Here is a 22,297-nt window from a genome sequence, read left to right as displayed (position 1 = left end):
ATAGGGTGTTTTATTTTGTCTGTCTTTAATGATTTTATTTATTGCAAAGAGAAGAACTGGTGGAATTTACTTTAACTGGTTGAAATTGCAAAGAGAAAATGTTTCACAGTTCCAAATTCTGTATATGCTTCTAGTTTCAGCCACGTAATTGAAAAGTATCACTTAATGAATCGTGTCAAAAGTACTAGCTATCATGGCTTCAGTTAGATGTTCACATGCTTAGTTGAAAAATTGATTATAAGATCAGAATTGAATCAATGCATAGCACAACCTTCAAAGCAAAATATTAAGATAATGAATTTGTTTTTCTAGTCCTTTTCTATTGAATGTGAGGTCACACTTGGTTCCGATAATAATCGTTTCTCTAATTTGGCTTGCAACATTTAGAATCATTTCAAATTCATTTCCTTTTCTGTTGGCCTTAATGGCTTGTTTCTTATTCGTGTTGGTAAAGAAAGATTACATATACTTTGGGTTTCCGTATGGTTTAACATTTCCCTTGTGTTACAAATACAGATTCAACATTACATCAGATAAGACAACAGTAACCACTGTTGTCTTTTGTATATTTACTTCAAAGACACGTACCTACTAAAATAACTAGTCATTTCCAATTTCACTATGTATTATTAATTTATTATGGCCAAAAACATTTATAAAAATAGTTAATAACAACATCTTTGAACCGACATTTTAGTATAATGCAATGGCACATTACCAGAACTAGAGATTAGAGAGTACCAACAACTTGAAACTTGTTTGAAATTGTTTAAGCTATTTTGTCGGCAGAGAAGCTGGTAGTGACTTTATCTTGTCCCAGGTTCCATGTGCACATGGGCCATATTTTGTGTAGTATATCAGTAACATAAATAACTATTAACTAATAACTGTGACACTTTCATAATAATTCTAGTCTCTAGAACATAAAGTAACTGGAATATTATAATTATATGGCCCCTTGAGATTTTCCAGCCATCGATGAAGATTACCAAGAACAAGTAATGAACCTCAATTTTAGATTTTTCTTTCCCTATTCACCCGGCAAAAGAAGCAGAATATTCTTTTCCCTTTGTCTGTTTCGACCAATTATAATGCTACACCACACGGTTTCCCAGATTTTTAGCTCAATTATATGTGATTATGATTCATATTCAATTTCTTTTCTTTAACAAGTTCTCTATATGATATATTGGCCTCACCAACTAAAGATTTTATAGGATTCAAAGGATAAAATTATTGGCCAACATGGACTTGAAGAAAAGCAGTTGCAAGTTAAGAACTTAAGATGGACACCTTTTTCTTCAAGGCATATGTGTTGTTTTATTCATTACTCTGTGGCTGTTTTTACAAATTACATTTTTACAATAATCAACCATAGTACAAAAATGTTGAATTGAGTATTTCACCAAATCGGCATGTTGCGTATGCCAGGTATATAGAGAATTACAGAAGTATAAGTAGTTTGTGTATATGCTAGGATTAGAATGAGGTAGAGATGAACTGTTAGTTCTAAACGTAACATGAGCTTAGTGCTTCTTCATGGATTCTGGTCACCTGGTGTATTGCATTTGCCAAACAAGCCACATTGCTTGTGGTCACACCTGCCATACTGCAAGTATCACCAAGGAGTTATATAGGAAGAAAATTCTGTGGTGAAGCCAAAGTTATCAAATTAAAAAGGGTAAAATATGTTTTTAGCCTTAAACTTATATGTAAAATTGGAATTCATCCCTATCCCAAACTTTAATCCATTTTAGCCCTCAAACTTTAAAAATAATGTATATAATGTTTTTAACCTTAGAGTGTTAATTTTGTTTACTTGTCAAGTGGTGTTGCAGGTTGACATTTGAATTATTTACACCATTGACAAGTTTAAGTTCAAATGCCAACCTTAAATACGTATACATTTTTTAATTTGGAAATCAAAATATATCAAAACTTAGGATAGGAACAAATTCCAATTTTGTGTTCAAGTTTAAGGACTAAAAATATATTTAACTCCATTAAAAAAGAAGAGAAAACAAATTCACAGTTTAATCATAGTAACTATGGTTGAGCTTTAGTATTTCCTTTAAATACCTTATTCTTCCATCAGGGGTCATGTATATATGGAACACTTTCTCCAGCTGTTTAACCTGATCAGGGGTTAATCCAGAAAAACAGAACATGCCAACCTGCATTTGTGTTTACATCAAAGTGCACAACTGTGAGCTAAAGTTATAATATATGATTCATTAAGCATAAGACAACAAATCAAGCATCCAAAACCTGAGAAGTTATATGCTCCCATTTGAAAGAGGATTCCAATTTCTCAAGATATTGTCGAAGGGTAGTTCGCATTGTTTCAATCCGATTAGCCATGACCTTCAAACAGCATTGCCAAAAAATTTGATTAGATCCTGAATTAATTTAGAAAAGAAAATTTAAAGAAATAGAGTTAAGAAGCAGATGAATACTACCTTTATTTCTTCCCTCCAAAGTGCTTCTACATCCGGGTCGCTTAATATCTTAGCAACTAGTGAAATACCATGAAAAGGAATGCTGCTATACATTGCATGGGACATCAACTGCAGTTGACTTTTAAGTGCAGCTACTTGCTTTGTACTCTGGCACAAAACACTTTGTAGATTTTAATGTAGATTAGTAAAGCTGAAAAGAACGTGAAAAGTAAAACAATAAAACTAAGAAACATTGCTACGAGGTTGAGCTTCATGTTATATTATCATTATATCATGTACTTGATCCTTGCCTAAAAAATGCATAATGGAACATATTTGACATCTAACTTCTATTTTACATGACTTAGCATATGCCTCTGAATATCTAATCAGTAGTGTATAGAACTTTTCTTACCTAAGACAACCAACTTTATGTTCGGATAATCCCATGTTCTTTGAAAATGATTGAGAACATCCTATCAAATGCCCATCTTCAAGGAAAATTCGAAGTGCTACAGCATCGTTGTCAAGATCCCCACTAGAAAATCCTTGATAAGCCATATCAAAGAAGGGGAAATGATTTTTTACCTGGAAGATAATTGAGTTAGAATAATATTATAATTGATTTAGATTTATAGCACAAAGCTATACTGACGCATCACATGTCTCATTTTCACCTTAAACTGGTATGATATTTCTCTCCATTGTTCCTCAGTAGGGTCAACACCAGTTGGATTGTGGGCACAAGGATGAAGCAAGAAGAAAGAACAATCTGGTGCATTCTGAAATTAGCAAAACAGAATAAACAGAGAAGATTAAATGCTGCTTGTGGTACAGAGGTATAGGAAAATAAAACATCACATTGTCAACTTCAGCTACTTTTCAAGTTCAGCCCAGTTTGTCTAGAAACAAAAAGACATTTCATTGGATAACATTAAATGCATCTATTTTCCCATAATAATATAGCTTATTTATTTGTTTGAGAGACAAGAAGCATGAAATTCATACCAAAGCTTCTCATGTTTTGTACCTTGACATCACTTAGGAGTGCAGAAAAATTTAAACCCTTTGTGTCTGGATGGTAGTAGCGGAAAGTTTTGACCGGAATTTCAGCTTGTCTCCATATATTGTGGTGACTGCAGCATGCAAACTTTATGCATTAGATATTGAAAGAACGTAAATATCTCAAAAAATAATCCAATGGAAAAAAACCTACTTTGACCAGGTAGGGTCTGGTAGATACATTTGAGATTCAGGATAGAAATGTCTTTGAAACTCAGCAAAAAGCCTACATGCTGCAGTTCCAGACAGAGTTGGAACTCCTGCAAACAATCCTTCTTTTACAACATATGAATCATTCCCATATGCCAATTTTACACACTCCTCGACAAATTTTGTTTTGACTGCAGAACAGTTTGACTCCCTGTCAATTAATAATGTTAATTCGTTTTTGAAAAGTATAAAAATATTCATAGAGGCACATCTGTTGAAAGAGTGTGATACACAGATTCTGAAGTGAAAATGCAAACAACACTGTTAGTATTGCACGAAATCTACAACTAACACAAACTTTTATTCTTAGATAGCTGCGGTCAAAGTTATACTAGAAGGAAACTGAACCCCACCATGAAGCCAACCAGATGACACAGATTATGTTGTTTTCATGTTACATTATGTACATTCACCCATTCAAATGTTTCATGTCACATTATGTATATTCAACCATTCAAAAAACGTAAGTTTAATTGGATCTTCTCTTTAAGAATACAGAGTGGTATTTGCTAAGTTATTCCACATTTAATGCAAGCAACAAATAAGCTAACCAAGACTAAGTACGTAAAGATTGTACTGGACCAGTTTGTCTTATATTGGTGTTGTTATAGGAAAATAATAATAAACACCAAGTTGTTTGACCTTATTATATAAATGAGTTACTGATAGCGTTTTGTCCAAGAACAACAGAGTTGAAGTTCTACTAAACGATCATTTTGATCCTGATAAAGCAGCCACAATTTAGTATATGAAAGAAGAAAAAAGTCTAACTTGGTTTCTTCTAAACATGTAGAAAGTTACAAAATTGATCCGTTCTTTAAAGAGTATTTTCACACAAAATAAGATCACCCATAGAACAGAAGAAGGAGAATCAAAAAGTACTTACTCCAATTTGCATCTCTGAATCTTTATTTCTGCATCACGGACACATTGAGGAATGAAAGGTTTGCCATCATCACCCCTGTAAGTTCCCTGACAAAGACGAGGAAAAAAAAAAATCAGAGATGACAAAATATGAAACATGAACAGATATACATATACTATAACTCTATATAAGCATATACCATTCCAAGATTGATCTTGTGGGGAAAAGGGTCTGATTGAAAGGCCTCGTTGACAGTGACAATGGGGTCCTTTGGGGCTGGTGTTACATGGTCCCACCAACCACGGGCACTGGAACAAGAAGTGGATAAAAATCTTCTGGATATTCCTCCTTTGATGTACCTCCACATAATGCAACAACACTCTTATGCTATAATTTACGCTGTGAACTCAGTAAAATGCTCTTGGTTTGTTTGAAACAAGAAAAAGGCTTTTGCATGGTTATATAAGGAGAGTGAAGAAGAAGAAAAAGATGATGCAGAGTGAACTTTCTCTTGCCGTGGTTTTGCATTGATTTTTTCAAGGAGTTCCTATGTGCTGCTTTGGTTTGTTTACGGTTTCTTTTCATGGGAAAACCAAAGTGGGCTCATTGATTTGACTTGCTTATTATTATATTATGCATTTACGTCAATGGGTCATCTTGCATTATCCTTGTCATTTTTATGTCGGTAATATAAAGAAAAAGTAATTTTATATATTTTCATAAATTAAATTGGTTCATGTACAAGTTAAAAATATAAATTTCAAAAATCTATATAAAAATTAATTTTACAAATTAATTTATATATAGAATAATTTTAATTTGTAAAAGGGTTCATTTATTATTGTTGTAGGATTCTTAAAAACATTTCCTTATGTATTGTATTAGGATTAAATTAAGATTAGAAAAGTGTGTGGGTCGGTGGTGTTATCTTAAATGCGAATAAAGTAAATGTAGGAAACACATAAAAGTAAAGAAGTAATAAAGGACTGACCAAGTGACACAATAAAGCTGTCAAAATGTCAAAATGGATAACATGGTTCGGTCCGATTGATCACTTAGTGAGTCAATTTAACCTGGTTTATTTATTAGCGAGCCCAAAAAATTTGAACCTGATCCGATCCACCACAGGTTGGTGGATTAAATGGGTTAGTTCATTTAATTAACTTTTTTTTTCACCCTCTTCTCCTCACATTCTTATAACATGTTACTTTGATCTCCATTAAATTGAAACAGTAATTGTGGGACCTTGGAAAATTAATGCTGATAAACACCTTGTCAAATCAAAATTTATGTATGGAAACCCCTCTGCAGTGCATTAAAAGCGCACATTCATAACTCTGCCACTCACTGCCAAGTGTCACCGAAATAGAATGGGAATCAGTAATGGGGATACAGGTGTCGACAGGGGAGACGCACGTTCGTGCGGATGTGGGAAGGAACAAAATGAACTTTTCTGGAAAACCCTTCCTCTCTCTTCTGCACTCATCTTCTTCCCTTCAATCTCAGACCCCATTTTTCTCCAGCTTCTCTCTAAAACTCCTTCATCTTCTCTCTAAGATAACTCACCGTCATCTCCTCCGATTCCATTTCAGAAACCGTAGGACCATTCACGACGTTGTGAGCTTTCACTGGAACCAAACACGTTAGAGTTCTGTGACCGGTAAGTTCTCCAACTTTAAACACCCTTTTCTGGGTTGCATGCGGACCTTGATACAGCTGCATGTTAGAATAGAAACTAAGTTCTCCTACGTTCCTTTTTGGTTAGATTTAGTGGAGCACTTGAGAAGCACGTTGAGGGAAGGAACCATATTTGGACAAGTTAAAAAGCACTCGCTTAGGGAGTTCACTGCTAGACCAGGTAAGGGAAGCTTTAGTAATTTAATTTAATACTTGTATGATGTGTATGAAAGCATGAAGTATACTGGATGTCTGAAATGTATGAAATATTTGATGTTTAAGTATGCATGAACGAGCATGGTTGTACTGGATGCATATGAGTGATATTTTTGAACTGTATGTTGAGAATGGAACGTATGAATTGGAAAAGGGATAATTTCTGTAAGTTATGAATGATAATATGAATTCTGTAATGTATGAGATTTATGGTGAAGATAAATTATAAGCTATGAATCGTATGAAAAATGTGAAGTTATTGTGGATGAAAATCTGGAAAATATAATAGTATTTGCTTGATAATGCGCGCTCGTCATCGAACGGTCTTATACCGTTCGGTCTCCCCTGAAAATGACTTAGAATAGGAATTCTTTCATTTGGAAAGGATTCTGTTTAAGAACGAGCGTCTTCTTGTGAAAGGCTAGGTTTGAGCGTTCGGCTCATCCTAGTGGTGTCCAATAATCGCTATAAATTGAAGTTATATGAGTAACGCTCGGTTTTGTAATCCGGCGTTCGTTATAGGTAGCGCTTAGTCTTATACTGAGCGTTCGTCCAAATGAGCGCTCGGTCTTATATCGAGCGTCCGTTCTATTTAGTGCTCGGTCATTTACCTAGCGTTCGTCCTAAGCAGTGTTCGGTTTTATAACTGAACGCTCGTCCTTATCATTGATTCCTGAGCGAACGTAAATAGCGTTCGTCCAAATTATTAATTGACGTTCGGTCATTGACTGGCAGTGTTGTCTTCTGAATTAAATCATACTCTGTTGTTTATCTAAATAATTTTGTAATGTATTTATCCTTTTGATTCAACCTAGAGTCTTTATACTTAAAATTTTTCTAAGTATTATTCAGATCTTTTAGAATCAATTCATTTAACTTATTTAAATACTCATAACGTCCGTTAGAGGACAAGGGTTCGTTTCTTTTGTTCAGAAACGTGTAGTCAATGTACTGTAATACGTTCGTCCTTATTTATTAAAGGATGAACGCTCGTTAATTTATGAAAGTGGAACACAGAATGAAAATGTGAATAAGAGAACTGGTTAATGTGTGCGAATGGTATTTTGAGTGAATTATTGGAAGTGGATTTTGAACGAGCGTTCCAAGGAGGAACGTCTCCATGATTTGAATATGAGAAATTATGTAGTATGACCATGGTAAAGCTGCTGATGGCTGTTCATCCTGATATTCCGTGAGTGCTCGTCCTCATGTAGAGAGGAGTAGGTCATGCGTGGGAATGGCAGGAGGCCCTAGTCCTATTGAGTACTTTGGACTGATAGGGTTAACCTCGGGTGGCAGCTGATGGACGTTTCCAGTTACTACATCACCCGGGTGCAAGAACGCCTGTAGATACATGGATTTATACAGTCCGGACGGTCGGTCTTGTGAGAGTTTGGATGAGTTATTATATGCTTGGATCTATATATTGTTGTATGAATTGTATGATTGATTGCATATGTTAAAGTTTATGTTGGTTGTATGAATTAAATTACCTAAGCTTACCCTTGCAATTCCTTGTGTTGTCTACTGTTGTTGTACGTTCGTCTTGTCAATGCAATGATCATCCGTGTGGATGTGAGCAGACGGAGAGGCGCCACTTGAAGAAATGCTGGAAGAAGAAAATTTGGACGACGCCAATCTTGTTGAAGTAGAGGTTAAAGCCGAGCAGTAGAACGCTCGTTTATTAGTAATAGTCAGTAGTTCTGGATTGTATTTTGTGACGTTCGGTTACTTAGTTTTGGGAAAGCCGTTCGTCCAGAACTTGGAATTTTGTAGATAGATTTTGAACCCTGTATATTTTTGTACGTACGGCTGTTATTTAGTTGCTGTAATTAAGACTGCACTGTTAATTCGGTAATGTGATTAGTTCTAATTTATGGTAATTACTATTTATTGGGATGTTACAGTAATAATTGGACCAATTGATATAAAAGAAAATGAAACAAAAGAAATATATTGTTATATATATATATATATATATATATATATATATATATATATATATATATATATATATATATATATTCTAAGCTATCAAATATACAATTTTGCCAATTTAATTTAATGAGGCATACACAACCGTTTGACCAAGAAATTACATATAGCCGTTAACAAAAATATATAGCACAAGATAAAATTGACGTTAACAAAAATATATAGCACAAGATAAAATTGTCATGCTTGTAGATAGGTCTAAAAACAAGATAAAACAAATGATATATTCCTGAATTATCCAATCTATAATATTATCCATCTATTAAATTGGAGTCCTGAATGGATAAATCCACAGTATTATGCTCTCTTGAAGCATCTCCTTCCTTATCAGGTTTTGAATAATTAATTTAATTAATTTGATTTCAATAAAAAATAATATTTGAATAATTAATTTAATTTAATTAAAAAAAATAGGTGGATTGGTGAGCCAACCCGACCCACCACGGGTTCAACCCGTGTGAGCCGGGTTCTTAGTGAGCCGGGTCAAAATTGGCTCGCATAAAAATTTTACATTTTTTTCCAATCTAACCCGGCTCAAACCCGTGGTGAGTCGGATTGACTCACGGATTTCAACCCATTTTAACGGCACAATAATAAATATTTGTTCAGAAAAGGAGTAGGACTTTTCATTTTAAAGATTTACATATAACACGCAATATATTATTTTTCTAGTTTAATTATTTGGTTGATTTTCATTTTGGTAAAAGAAAATTTAAGTTAGTTTTTTTCTTTTATAAAAATTTTTAATTGCGTTTTAATTTTTAATAAGTGCCTCGATCGTTTTAACATTTGATAAAGGTTCTTAATTAATTTTTTTTTAAAAGAAAATTATTATGGACATTAACATTATGTTACGTGTTAATATGTATTTTTTCAAAAAAATTTATTACCATGGTTTTGGGGTGACATGTGAGTTACTAGCTAATGTCATGTGTATTTTTAATATGTTATGTATTATGCATATTTTAAATTTGTTTTTCTGTAATACTTTTAATATATTTGTTTGGAATTTTGTATATTTTTTAAAATTCATTTTTTTTTAATTTTTATAGTATATTTGTTTACAATTTTTTACATATGTTATGTTATTTGTGAGACCCTAGAAAATTAGCACTGCAAATCCCTGTTACATCACCATTAATACACGCCACATCACGGCTCAGGGAAATTAAAAACCCACTTTGCACCGCATGCAAGCCTGCCATGTGTCATTTTAGAACCTTAGGAAATCTGTAGTGGGAAACAGGTGGCAGTAAGTGAGTGCAGGACCGTTTGACGTGGGGGGAGAAAATGATTTCTCTAAAAACACTTCCTCTCACTCTCGCCACTCACCTTCTTCCTCACGAAGCTCACCCCTTCATCTTCTCCAACTTCTCTCTAGAAACCCTAAACTTCTCTCTACTGTAATTCTCACGTTTCTCCTCCGATTCCATTTCCAGCACCGTAGAAACGTCCACTGCATTGAGAGCTATTCACTGGACCGAACAACTTCAAGAACTGAAACTGGTAAGTTTCATTCCGTAGCTCATCCTTAGGATTCTGGAAAAAAAAATAGGGTTTTGGTTGCATGCAAACATGTATTCTAAGTGATCTGCATTCCGTGGTTAGATTTTATTTTGGAAGAGTCAAGAACGTAAGAAAAGCGTAGTTGGACAAAGCCATTTTCTATCTAGGACAAGCTTGAAATCCAATCCGGGTAAGGGAAGCTTATATGTTTAATTTATACTGTATGTTCTATATTCTGATTTGCATGTATGATACCTCTGAAGTTTGAGCTGCTATGGAAATTTACTGATATGAATTCTGGTTGGAATGATCTGTTGTGAACGAACACTGCGCGTATGTATTATATGTTGTTGATTTTGATTTAAATGCATGATTGATTTGATTATGTATGAATGGAATATGATTATTGTATAGTTGGAATTATTAAAATGTTGAAATCTGTATGATGGTGAAGTTGAAGGTGAATTAAATCTGGAATGAAAGTTATAAGGTTTATAAGATGGAAATCTGGAAAATTCTGTTAAGTTTGTGAAATCTGAAATTTTAAATCATCCCCTTTGCTAAATGACGCTCGTCACTGTACGGTCTTAGACCGTTCGGTTTTCATTAAATAACTTAGATTGGAATTCTTTCATTTGGAAAGAATTCTGCTCGAGAACGAGCGTCCCCATTATTAGTGAATGAGCGTTCGGTTCAGCTCAGTATAGATAAATATTTGAAACTTTATAAATACGTGACGTTCGGCCTTAAGTCGAGCGTTCGTCCTCAATGACGTTCGGCCTTAAGTCGAGCGTTCGTCCTTAATGTCGTTCGACCTTATGTCGAACGTTCGTTCTACAGAGCGTTTGGCCTTATATTGAACGTTCGTCCCAATTGGCGCTCGGTCTTATACCGAAGCGTTCGTCCTAAGTAGCGCTCGGTTTATACCAAGCGTTCGCTCTGATTTATGCTCGGTCATTGACCCAGCGTTCGTCCAAGCAGGGTTCGGTTTTATAACTGAATGCTCGTCCTTATTATTGAATTCTGAGCGAACGTATCTGGCGTTCGTCCACGGTTATTTATGGAACGTTCGGTCATTGACAGTAAGTGTTATTTTCTGATTTACAATTACTCTGATTATTTATCCAAGTCATTTTGTAAGGTATTTATCCTCTTTATTCAACATAAAGTTCTTGTACTCCAAATCTTCTAAGTATTATACTGATCTTCTAAATTCAATCCCATTTAAATTATTTAGGTTTTCTTAACGTCCGTAAATGGAAAAGAGTTTGTTTCTTTTGTTCAGAAACGTGTGGTCAAACAAACTGGAATACTTTCGTTTTAATTGATTAAAGGATGCATGTTGTTAATGTTAAGAGAATGGAACACTGAATGAAAATGTGAATAAAGAGAACGGGTCATTTTGGGCGAATGATATTTTGAATGAATCATTGGAAGTGGATTTAATGAGCGTTCCAAGGAGGAACGTCTCAGATGTGTGAAATATTGAATGGTAAAGTATGAACCTGGATAAGTTAAGCCTCGCAGTCCATCCTGATATTCCGTGATACGCCTCTTCAAGTAGAAGGGGGTATTCATGCGTGGGAATGGCAGGAGACCCTAGTCCATTGAGTACTTCGGGCAGATAGGGTTAACCTCGAGTGGCAGCTGGGAGATTTGATCAGTTACTACACCACTCGGGTGCAAGGACGCTTGTAACTACATGGTTCATACAGTCCGGACGGTCTGTCTTATATTACATTTTTCTATGATTATTATTTGATGAATCACATGCTGTATGTGTGTTTTGAAATGTAACTGTATGTGTTGATTGTATAAATTAAATATTATAAGCTTACCCTTGCATTTCCATTGTGTTGTCTACTGTTCATGTATATCCGTCTTGTCAAATGCAATGATCATCCGTTGTGGATGTGAGCAGATGATGGCGCGTCCCTTGAGCATGTGCTGGAAGAAGAAAATTTGGATGAAGCCAATCTGGTAGAGGTTGAAGTGAAGGCCGAGCCTTAGAAGCGCTCGTTAGAATAGGAATTGTAAATGTTAGTGCTTAAAGAACGTTCGGCCAAGTATTTTGTAAGGCCGTTCGTCTTAATCATGTATCCCCCTATTTTGTGTACGTTGTTTTGTGCATATAAGAACGTCCGTTTTGGGTGTCCTTTGTATGCGTTTTTAAGCGTTCCCTGTACTGATGCCGTTTAGGCTTTTGTGAATCTGATTTAATACAAAGACTGTTTGTGATTACTGTTAATTGTAATTAATTCTGATTTATGGTGATTACTGTATTTTGGGATGTTACATTAGTGGTATCAGAGCAGTTTTGTTCCTTAAGGAACACTGTAGGTTGTGAGCCTACTATGTTTGTGCTGTGTACTCAACATTCATTTGATGAGTGTATCAAACCGTCCAAAGTTAACTAATGATTATTTTCTCTGCTTATCAGAGGGAACAAATGGCACCAAGATCACATCCTCAGCCTGCCGAGAGTGATGCGTCTGGCCACATCAGACTACTGGAATCCGTAATAGAGGCGCTTCAACAGCAGAACGCTGCTTTGATACAGCAAAACACGGTCGCCTTGCAGAGTTTGGAGGCTGCGAGGGCACACTCTGAAGCTACTCAAAGACAGTTGATGGAGATCATAGGAATCACTAGGAATATTATAAATTCAAGGAGGACTAGGAGGACGCCTTACGCTCGTACTGGAGTACCATCTACTTCTAGTGGGTCTCAGGCGCAATCGTTAGCTGCTGCCAATCGGTCTGGACATCAAGGGGCAGTGAAGTGTTTTCAGTGTGGAGGACCACACTACCGATCATCATGTCCTAAGTTGTTGGGAGTGAAGTTATGCACTCGTTGTAGGAGAAACGGTCATCTAGAACGCGAGTGTAATATGGGAGGACGAGCAGTGATGACGCCTCTAGATGCTGAAAGAAATCAACCAAGGGGCGTGGTCGAACAAACAATCGGTCGGGATTAGGCCATGACAGGCGCTGGAACAACAAGTTTAGGTACATTCAACAACCACACTTACTTATTGTATGAACGGTCTTGCCGTACATGGTTTTAAATTGTTGTGATAAGGGAGTCGTTTGATCTGGGGATGAAAGTACTAACAATTGAGTTAGTTGGATATCTAACCTGTGAAATAGTTGTTAATTATTATTTTAGGGAGTGTTGTTTACTGGAATTGACTGATCTAGGATATACTCCATAAAACTGGAGTGTTGACGCTCGTATCTATTAAACTAGATCGTTCGGTAGTAAGGGGGTAACAGAACGGTAATGATAAACATTTGAATCATAGAGTTCTCCGGAAGAGACGCCCAGGCTAGCTAAAAGTTAAATCTCTTTTTGCGCTAATACCATATGTTAGGTTAACATCAGTAATTTATTGCAAAGTAGCAATTGCGGAGTGGATGGAACTCAATAACTAATTTAATTGAAGCGAACATTTCGTTATATAGTACTCTCGTTTTCTTGGTATACAAGATGGATGAGTCAGAGTGAAACAGGTGAGAGCATTGCTAGGAATGTTAGGAACAATAAGAGCTAAGTGTAGAATCGTTCGAAGTATGAATTACTGGATAAACAATGTGCAAACACTAAGACGGGTGTAAGCAGTGATAAACCGAAATTTGGGTCTCGTTGAGAATTTCAGGAATTAATATTATAAGTAAGGATACAAACGTTAGTATAGAGAGTGAAACGTTCGGTAGAACCGATCGGTAATAATTCTAAGATACTACTAGATTTACTGAGAGTAGATTGAACAAGAATTTTCGTTTTATAGTTATCAGTTTGAGAAGTTAATGATAAGGATTGGTTTCACAGGACAGCCGGGAAGTGGTTGGATTGTTTAGAATACAATTTAGTAGCAATCCAGGTAGAGACTTTCATTTCATCTCTTGGATCTGTGCAATCATCTAAGAGTAAGTTGGGTAACCAGTTTAGGATTCGTTCAACTTATTACTTCAGACGAACGGTCAGACGGATAGGACAACCCAAAAACATGAAGACATGGAAGTATGCTCGTTTTGAATCGAATAGGGGTCAGAGATGAAGTCTATTTTTCTCCAATAACCAAGAAAATCCACTCTCTGCCTAAATCTAAAATGTTTGATACTTCCTTTAAACCACTCGGGAATTCCTTATATTCCCTTCTTCAAACAGTAACTGTCATTTAGAATCAGCCTTATATTTTATTCATTTCGTTTCTTGTGATTAATCGTTCGGTTTTCATCTGACAAACGTTCTCTTTCTTCTAAGCGTTCGGTTATGAACGAACGTTCAGATCTTTTGGCTGCTCGGCTTCGTTCGTTTTTTTTTTAGCACTCGTTATTTATGTCCTTTATTTGGATTAACTATACAAATATATATAGTTCACCTTATCTTGTTTTTCATTAATAATTCTATTCCACGATATTCATATTATTCTTTCGGTGTTTCTCTTCTCTGTCTCGCTGTTTCTTCTGTTTCATTGTTTCACACTCGACTACAATAGAAACCAACTCCCATATTAATTCTTTTCCTCTTGAAAGACTTGTAGCTTTTCTTAATAGTGTTTTTCTCGTTCGGTATTTAGGTTACCGATCGATCAACCGTTCAAAGCCATGATTTCCTTATTTAAATGTTATCAACCGTTTACTTACTTCAGAGTTCTTCTGTAGTTCACTCTCTTTCCATAACCATTCAGCCTTACCAAAATTTTTCCGTTCGGTATAGTTGGAACCAGTCAACCTTGAATATTTACTAAGGACGCGCGCGGGTAGGTAGAGCCGTGTGCCTTAAAAGCTGTTTCTCAAATTCATTAGTATTATCAAATCTTAAATAGAATCTGGCGAGTTGATTATGAAGATATCATTGCCTCCTCAATTAGCGAATCATCATCTAGTTTTCACGCATCACCACTCTGGAAGTATAATGGAGACTCGTCTAATGTGCTAGAGCTAGAAGATGTTCATATTTAGGGATACCGAATTGTATAGATCCAACCAGTACGTATGGGAGATACCCCAACCAAGTGTTTCAAGAGAAAATCCATCAGATGGGTGAGAGTGGTCTAGAACGAGAAGAATGACGACATTACGAGAGAAGTTGAAGATTTGCAAGCAGAGACAAAATATTCCCGTATACCCTTTAGTATCCCTTAATTTTCGAGGACGTGTGTTCTATATCACATGGGCGTTTGGGATGAAGTCTTACTGTTAGTAGAGTTCACCTACAACAACAACTCCCAGTCCAGCATTGGAATGGCTCCCTTCGAAACTCTGTACGGATGTAAGTGCCGCACACCACTTTGTTGGTTCCAGGAAGGAGAGAATGTGTTAACTGGACCTGAGCTTATCCAGCAAACTACTGATAAAGTGAAGTTGATCCAGGAGAGACTGAAGACGTCCTTGAGCAGGCAGAAGTCGTATGCGGATAGAAGAAGAAGACCTTTGGAGTTCGCTGCAGGAGATCATGTAATTCTTAGACTCAACCTGAGCACTGGAGTAGACCAAACCGTTCGTCCAAAGAAGCTATCTCCCAAGTTTATAGGACCGTACCAGATTTTGAGGAAGATCGGACCAGTGGTGTATGAACTAGCTTTGTCTCCTCAACTATCGAATCTTCATCCAGTCTTCCACGTTTCCCAACTCCGGAAGTACATAGCTAATCCTTCTCATGTGTTGGAGTTGGAGGACATCCAGTTACGTCCAGATCGAACGCTGGAGTTACAGCCAGTCCGTATTGAAGACGTTCGCACAAAGCTACACAAAGGGAAGGACGTTCGGTTAGTGAAGAAAGTGTGGGACGCTAAGACTGGTGACTCAACTTGGGAAGTGGAGGATGCTATGAGAGATTTGTATTCCCACTTATTTATGGGTAAGTTTCCAATTTTCGAGGACGAAAATTTTTGTAGTTAGGGAGAATGTGAGACCCTAGAAAATTAACACTGCAAATCCCTGTTACATCACCATTAATACACGCCACATCACGGCTCAGGGAAATTAAAAACCCACTTTGCACCGCATGCAAGCCTGCCATGTGTCATTTTAGAACCTTAGGAAATTTGTAGTGGGAAACAGGTGGCAGTAAGTGAGTGCAGGACCGTTTGACGTGGGGGGAGAAAATGATTTCTCTAAAAACACTTCCTCTCACTCTCGCCACTCACCTTCTTCCTCACGAAGCTCACCCCTTCATCTTCTCCAACTTCTCTCTAGAAACCCTAAACTTCTCTCTACTGTAATTCTCACGTTTCTCCTCCGATTCCATTTCCAGCACCGTAGAAACGTCCACTGCATTGAGAGCTATTCACTGGACCGAACAGCTTCAAGAACTGAAACTGGTAAGTTTCATTCCGTAGCTCATCCTTAGGATTCTGGAAAAAAAAATAGGGTTTTGGTTGCATGCAAACATGTATTCTAAGTGATCTGCATTCCGTGGTTAGATTTTATTTTGGAAGAGTCAAGAACGTAAGAAAAGCGTAGTTGGACAAAGCCATTTTCTATCTAGGACAAGCTTGAAATCCAATCCGGGTAAGGGAAGCTTATATGTTTAATTTATACTGTATGTTCTATATTCTGATTTGCATGTATGATACCTCTGAAGTTTGAGCTGCTATGGAAATTTACTGATATGAATTCTGGTTGGAATGATCTGTTGTGAACGAACACTGCGCGTATGTATTATATGTTGTTGATTTTGATTTAAATGCATGATTGATTTGATTATGTATGAATGGAATATGATTATTGTATAGTTGGAATTATTAAATTGTTGAAATCTGTATGATGGTGAAGTTGAAGGTGAATTAAATCTGGAATGAAAGTTATAAGGTTTATAAGATGGAAATCTGGAAAATTCTGTTAAGTTTGTGAAATCTGAAATTTTAAATCATCCCCTTTGCTAAATGACGCTCGTCACTGTACGGTCTTAGACCGTTCGGTTTTCATTAAATAACTTAGATTGGAATTCTTTCATTTGGAAAGAATTCTGCTCGAGAACGAGCGTCCCCATTATTAGTGAATGAGCGTTCGGTTCAGCTCAGTATAGATAAATATTTGAAACTTTATAAATACGTGACGTTCGGCCTTAAGTCGAGCGTTCGTCCTCAATGACGTTCGGCCTTAAGTCGAGCGTTCGTCCTTAATGTCGTTCGACCTTATGTCGAACGTTCGTTCTACAGAGCGTTCGGCCTTATATTGAACGTTCGTCCCAATTGGCGCTCGGTCTTATACCGAAGCGTTCGTCCTAAGTAGCGCTCGGTTTATACCAAGCGTTCGCTCTGATTTATGCTCGGTCATTGACCCAGCGTTCGTCCAAGCAGGGTTCGGTTTTATAACTGAATGCTCGTCCTTATTATTGAATTCTGAGCGAACGTATCTGGCGTTCGTCCACGGTTATTTATGGAACGTTCGGTCATTGACAGTAAGTGTTATTTTCTGATTTACAATTACTCTGATTATTTATCCAAGTCATTTTGTAAGGTATTTATCCTCTTTATTCAACATAAAGTTCTTGTACTCCAAATCTTCTAAGTATTATACTGATCTTCTAAATTCAATCCCATTTAAATTATTTAGGTTTTCTTAACGTCCGTAAATGGAAAAGAGTTTGTTTCTTTTGTTCAGAAACGTGTGGTCAAACAAACTGGAATACTTTCGTTTTAATTGATTAAAGGATGCATGTTGTTAATGTTAAGAGAATGGAACACTGAATGAAAATGTGAATAAAGAGAACGGGTCATTTTGGGCGAATGATATTTTGAATGAATCATTGGAAGTGGATTTAATGAGCGTTCCAAGGAGGAACGTCTCAGATGTGTGAAATATTGAATGGTAAAGTATGAACCTGGATAAGTTAAGCCTCGCAGTCCATCCTGATATTCCGTGATACGCCTCTTCAAGTAGAAGGGGGTATTCATGCGTGGGAATGGCAGGAGACCCTAGTCCATTGAGTACTTCGGGCAGATAGGGTTAACCTCGAGTGGCAGCTGGGAGATTTGATCAGTTACTACACCACTCGGGTGCAAGGACGCTTGTAACTACATGGTTCATACAGTCCGGACGGTCTGTCTTATATTACATTTTTCTATGATTATTATTTGATGAATCACATGTTGTATGTGTGTTTTGAAATGTAACTGTATGTGTTGATTGTATAAATTAAATATTATAAGCTTACCCTTGCATTTCCATTGTGTTGTCTACTGTTCATGTATATCCGTCTTGTCAAATGCAATGATCATCCGTTGTGGATGTGAGCAGATGATGGCGCGTCCCTTGAGCATGTGCTGGAAGAAGAAAATTTGGATGAAGCCAATCTGGTAGAGGTTGAAGTGAAGGCCGAGCCTTAGAAGCGCTCGTTAGAATAGGAATTGTAAATGTTAGTGCTTAAAGAACGTTCGGCCAAGTATTTTGTAAGGCCGTTCGTCTTAATCATGTATCCCCCTATTTTGTGTACGTTGTTTTGTGCATATAAGAACGTCCGTTTTGGGTGTCCTTTGTATGCGTTTTTAAGCGTTCCCTGTACTGATGCCGTTTAGGCTTTTGTGAATCTGATTTAATACAAAGACTGTTTGTGATTACTGTTAATTGTAATTAATTCTGATTTATGGTGATTACTGTATTTTGGGATGTTACATTATTGTTTTTTAATAATTTTAAATCTGATTTTTTTTTAATTTTCATATTTAGTTGTTTATATATTTTTCGACCAATAAAAATGCTGTGATTATATTTTTTTATGTATATTTTATTTATTTATTTATTTAATATATTTGTTTGGAATTTTGTATATTTTTTAGATTTGATTTTTAATTTTTTTTTAATATATTTGTTTGAAATTTTTTAAATTTGATGAAAGATGATGAAAGCGAGAAAGAATGAGTGAATGAAAATGGAAGGGAACCGGCAGAAAATGTATTGAATGTTGTTGGTAAAAATTAACTTTAATTAGGTAGAAGTTAGTAATTCTTCCTTCTTTTTTAGTGGAAAGGAGAGAGTTAGAATTTTGGAGGTGATCTTGAAAACGTCAGCTTTGTAAGCTTTTCATTTCATTCGCTATTCATCTAATTTAACGTCAGAGTACATTTATTTTAGTATTTTGGTACCGACCAGCAAATCATCAAATTAGATTAGCATGAATTTGAATTCTCTGATAAATTATGTGGTGTTTTTTTTTCTGTGTTTTCTGTAATATTTTTTTACTATGTTTTTAAATTACAATACTGATTCTAATATTTTAAAATATATTAAAAAAATTTAATATACCAACATAAAACACAAAAAAAAAAAAAAAAAACTAAAGATTACTCAAAAGACAGAGTTAACATAAAATGCAAGCATAACTTATGTGCTTCATTTTTTTGTTCATAGAAGAAGTGAGGTGAAGCTCATTTATTGTTACATGGTCCGATACATATTTCCATACTCACTCTATATGAGCTCTTCCACCATACATACATTTTACTTCATATTTATTTAATATACAAATGGACCATTTCTTCCCTTACTCTGTTGATCACGGTGTGCATCCACAAAGTGGGATTCGCTCTGCTTCTTTACCAGGCTTTGTTACCAAAGTAGGCAAAAGTGTGGTATTTATTACCAAAGTAGGCAAAAATTGACTAAAAGTGAAGTCGTGGGGTCCAAACGACTTCAAATGAAGAAGTCGTGCCCCCCCTGCACGACTTCACACTGTTCATAGCAACAGTGTTGAAGTCGTGCACCCTAAAAACGACTTCTGGGTCCTGTAATCGATTACCATTTTTTGGTAATCGATTACACAATGTTAAAATCCTGACCCCTGCAAGACTGGAAATGTGAAGGCAGAAAACGTACTGGTAATCGATGACGCCATTTTGGTAATCGATTACCAGGTGCGTTATGTTGGAAGAAGCACTCTTGCGTGAAACTTTCTGGAAAAATCGCGCCCGGGCGCGGACGATCTGTTTGTGGACGAGCGTTCACTGAAAATGGACGAGCGTCCAATTCTCCTGCCGAGCGTCCACTGAGCGCATCTCGACGAGCGTCCTCTTAGCTAGATGGACGAACGTCCTCTTAGCTTTCTGGACGAGCGTTCTCTCTGCCTGGCTCGACAAGCGTCCTCTTCTGCCTGGACGAGAGTCCGCTTCTGCCTGGACGAGCGTCCGCTTCTGCCTTGCACCAAAACAACCTGGTAATCGATTACACATGTTTTGTAATCGATTACCAGTGCTTTTGGTGGCATACAAATTTGAAGTCGTGCAGGGTGGTCATGATTTCAACACTCTGTAATCGATTACCATTACATTGTAATCGATTACAAGGTCTTGAAGTCGTTTTTGGGGTGCACGACTTCAACACTGTTGCTATGAACAGTGTGAAGTCGTGCAGGGGGGCACGACTTCTTCATTTGAAGTCGTTTGGGCCCCCACGACTTCCCCATTTTCGTAAATTTGGTTGAATTTGCCCATTTTGGTAATATTCGTAAATTTGGTTGAATTTGCCCATTTTGGTAATATTATAGGCAAATATGCCTAGTTTGGTGCAAAAACCTCTTTACCAGCTTCTCAACCTTTTCACCAGACGCAGGGAACGTAAACTCCAACACCTCTGTAGGTATCTCGCTTATCACATTGTCTTTCTTACCTTCAAGTTTTCAATCACGCATTACCAATTGTAAATAAACACCTCAATCACGCAAAACAAACAAGACCACTATATTCAAATTCAGGGAGATATATATAATATATATACCTGCAAGGAAGTTTCTCTGTTGTTCTCAGCATTGATACCGAAAGCTAAGAAATTCAGATTGGAGGTAGCATTGATGGCAACAGGATAATTGCTGGGATTATCATTACATCGTCTTAGACAACTCAGCTCTATGCCTCTGCACTTCCCAGCTTTCCTCTTCTTCTTGCTGCTTCTGTTGTTGTTCTCTTTGGCCTACAAGTTCAATGTTTGCTTCTCCTCTATTAATCACCACCATCACCATCGCCTTAGAATTGTAGTGTGGTAGAAGAAGGCTTCCCTAAAGTTTTAAAAAAGAAAACCATTATTTAATTATGGTCTCCGTACTAAGATATTATAACTTAGACAACAGTGAATAATATAACTCAATTGCTGAGGTCCATCTGGTTTTCCTTTGTATTACCTCTTTCATCAACAGAACTGAGGAACACGTCCAAGTCCCGAAGTTGGGGGTTTTCCTCCAGGGTGATCTTATACCACCTTCCAAATTTGTTGGCGTAAATGAGTTTGAAATTTCTCAGGATGAATGGTTCTTCTTGGGAGGAAAGGGCTTTCCTTGGACTAGATTTGTCATGTTTGATCAGTTAGCGAATCTGTTCCTTTTAAAGTTCCACAATCACTCCGTCTTGCTGCTGTTCCTCGTCTACAAACAGAACCCTGTTTATCTCCTTGATTTCACTCTACAAAAAACGTGCAAATATATATAATGATATCATTCAACAAGTCTTACATTTAGATAAATTACTAGCTAAATGGAAACGCAAATATGTAGATGTTGTGTTCTTGCTTACATCGAAGGAGTCCTCCAGAATATTCTTGCTGAACCCTTGCAAGTAGGATTGCTGGGCGATAGGAAAAAGTCCTACGGGAGAAACATTTATCGTCACATTTAGAGAAAAAACGCAAGTTAGAATAAAAAAACTTAGTACGGAATCACAAAAAGGCAGTACTTGAAATTTGTGAGGGTTGTTAACGGGTATGGTTATTTTGATTATTCTGAGATTCTCGTCATCGTTAGGGTTAACAAAGAAGAAAGTGGTTCCTGCAGGGATCTTCTGAGCATGGCCTTGCTCAAGAATGTAGGAGTCTCTGCCGTCAGGATTCACCAAGGTGAGTATGGGTCTCCCTGCATTTAACAAATTGATCATCATCATTGGTGCAGGAGAAGAAAGTGTGATGATGTCAGTGAGTAGTGATTAGTTGATTACTTACCATTGAGGTCAACTAGGAGGAAATCGGCATCAGCATGGTGAGGAAGAAGGAGGGTGTTGGGTTTGGACTTGAACTCTACAACACGGTAGTTTTCAAGATTCTGAATTTGTTTGGAGCGTTGGTCGAACCTCTGGAGGACCCGAAGGTGACCATATTGGTTTCTGTGGAGTGTGGAACCACCTGTCAGAGCTTAAGTAGAAGGGGTTATTTTGTTGTTCTCGTGACTCTTGTTGGCTTTTATGGTGCTCCCGGTGTACAATGCCGAAGGAGACAGAAAGTGGTGCCAGAAGAAGAATTCCCACCAGCAACAGTAGCAGTGGAACCCTTGCTCTCATCATAATACAGTATTAGTGAATATCTGCTGAGTTATAATACAATATTTGATGGATGATGAAAAC

At 36.7% G+C, this 22,297-nt stretch overlaps 1 protein-coding gene and 1 pseudogene across 2 annotated transcripts; both read right to left on the bottom strand.

Moving 5' to 3' along the window:
- Window positions 1-1,294: 1,294 nt before the first annotated feature.
- LOC124831969 (aspartate aminotransferase, mitochondrial-like) lies at window positions 1,295-5,087 on the bottom strand. Its single transcript, XM_047306078.2, has 10 exons — window positions 4,775-5,087; window positions 4,597-4,682; window positions 3,655-3,861; window positions 3,469-3,574; window positions 3,116-3,220; window positions 2,854-3,026; window positions 2,460-2,619; window positions 2,269-2,364; window positions 2,080-2,174; window positions 1,295-1,609 (listed from the first exon to the last, which is right to left on the bottom strand). Exons 1-10 carry the CDS (start codon window positions 4,940-4,942, stop codon window positions 1,510-1,512), a joined length of 1,296 nt encoding a protein of 431 aa, XP_047162034.2. The 5' UTR covers window positions 4,943-5,087; the 3' UTR covers window positions 1,295-1,509.
- Window positions 5,088-19,319: 14,232 nt separating this feature from the next.
- On the bottom strand, window positions 19,320-22,237 carry LOC124831968 (beta-conglycinin beta subunit 1-like; annotated as a pseudogene). The gene is made up of 7 exons (XR_015780357.1): window positions 21,900-22,237; window positions 21,638-21,813; window positions 21,479-21,549; window positions 21,091-21,367; window positions 20,691-20,969; window positions 20,501-20,582; window positions 19,320-19,521 (listed from the first exon to the last, which is right to left on the bottom strand). The product of XR_015780357.1 is annotated as a beta-conglycinin beta subunit 1-like (transcript).
- Window positions 22,238-22,297: the final 60 nt, after the last annotated feature.

The sequence above is a fragment of the Vigna umbellata genome, chromosome 6 (genome assembly GCF_029865625.1).
Source record: "Vigna umbellata cultivar VRB3 chromosome 6, Vumbellata_1.0, whole genome shotgun sequence".
Lineage (NCBI taxonomy): Eukaryota > Viridiplantae > Streptophyta > Magnoliopsida > Fabales > Fabaceae > Vigna > Vigna umbellata.
This window is presented reverse-complemented; position numbering and strand designations above follow the sequence as displayed.

What these genes read in the sequence shown, in the direction of transcription:
- LOC124831969 (XM_047306078.2), bottom strand. Translation starts at nt 4,942, where the DNA reads ATGTGGAGGTACATCAAAGGAGGAATATCCAGAAGATTTTTATCCACT. An exon ending in ACAAGATCAATCTTGGAATG is followed by an intron (nt 4,683 to 4,774) that starts GTATATGCTTAT and finishes CGTCTTTGTCAG; the next exon opens with GGAACTTACAGGGGTGATGA. An exon ending in CATAAAGTTGGTTGTCTTAG is followed by an intron (nt 2,620 to 2,853) that starts GTAAGAAAAGTT and finishes AAATCTACAAAG; the next exon opens with TGTTTTGTGCCAGAGTACAA.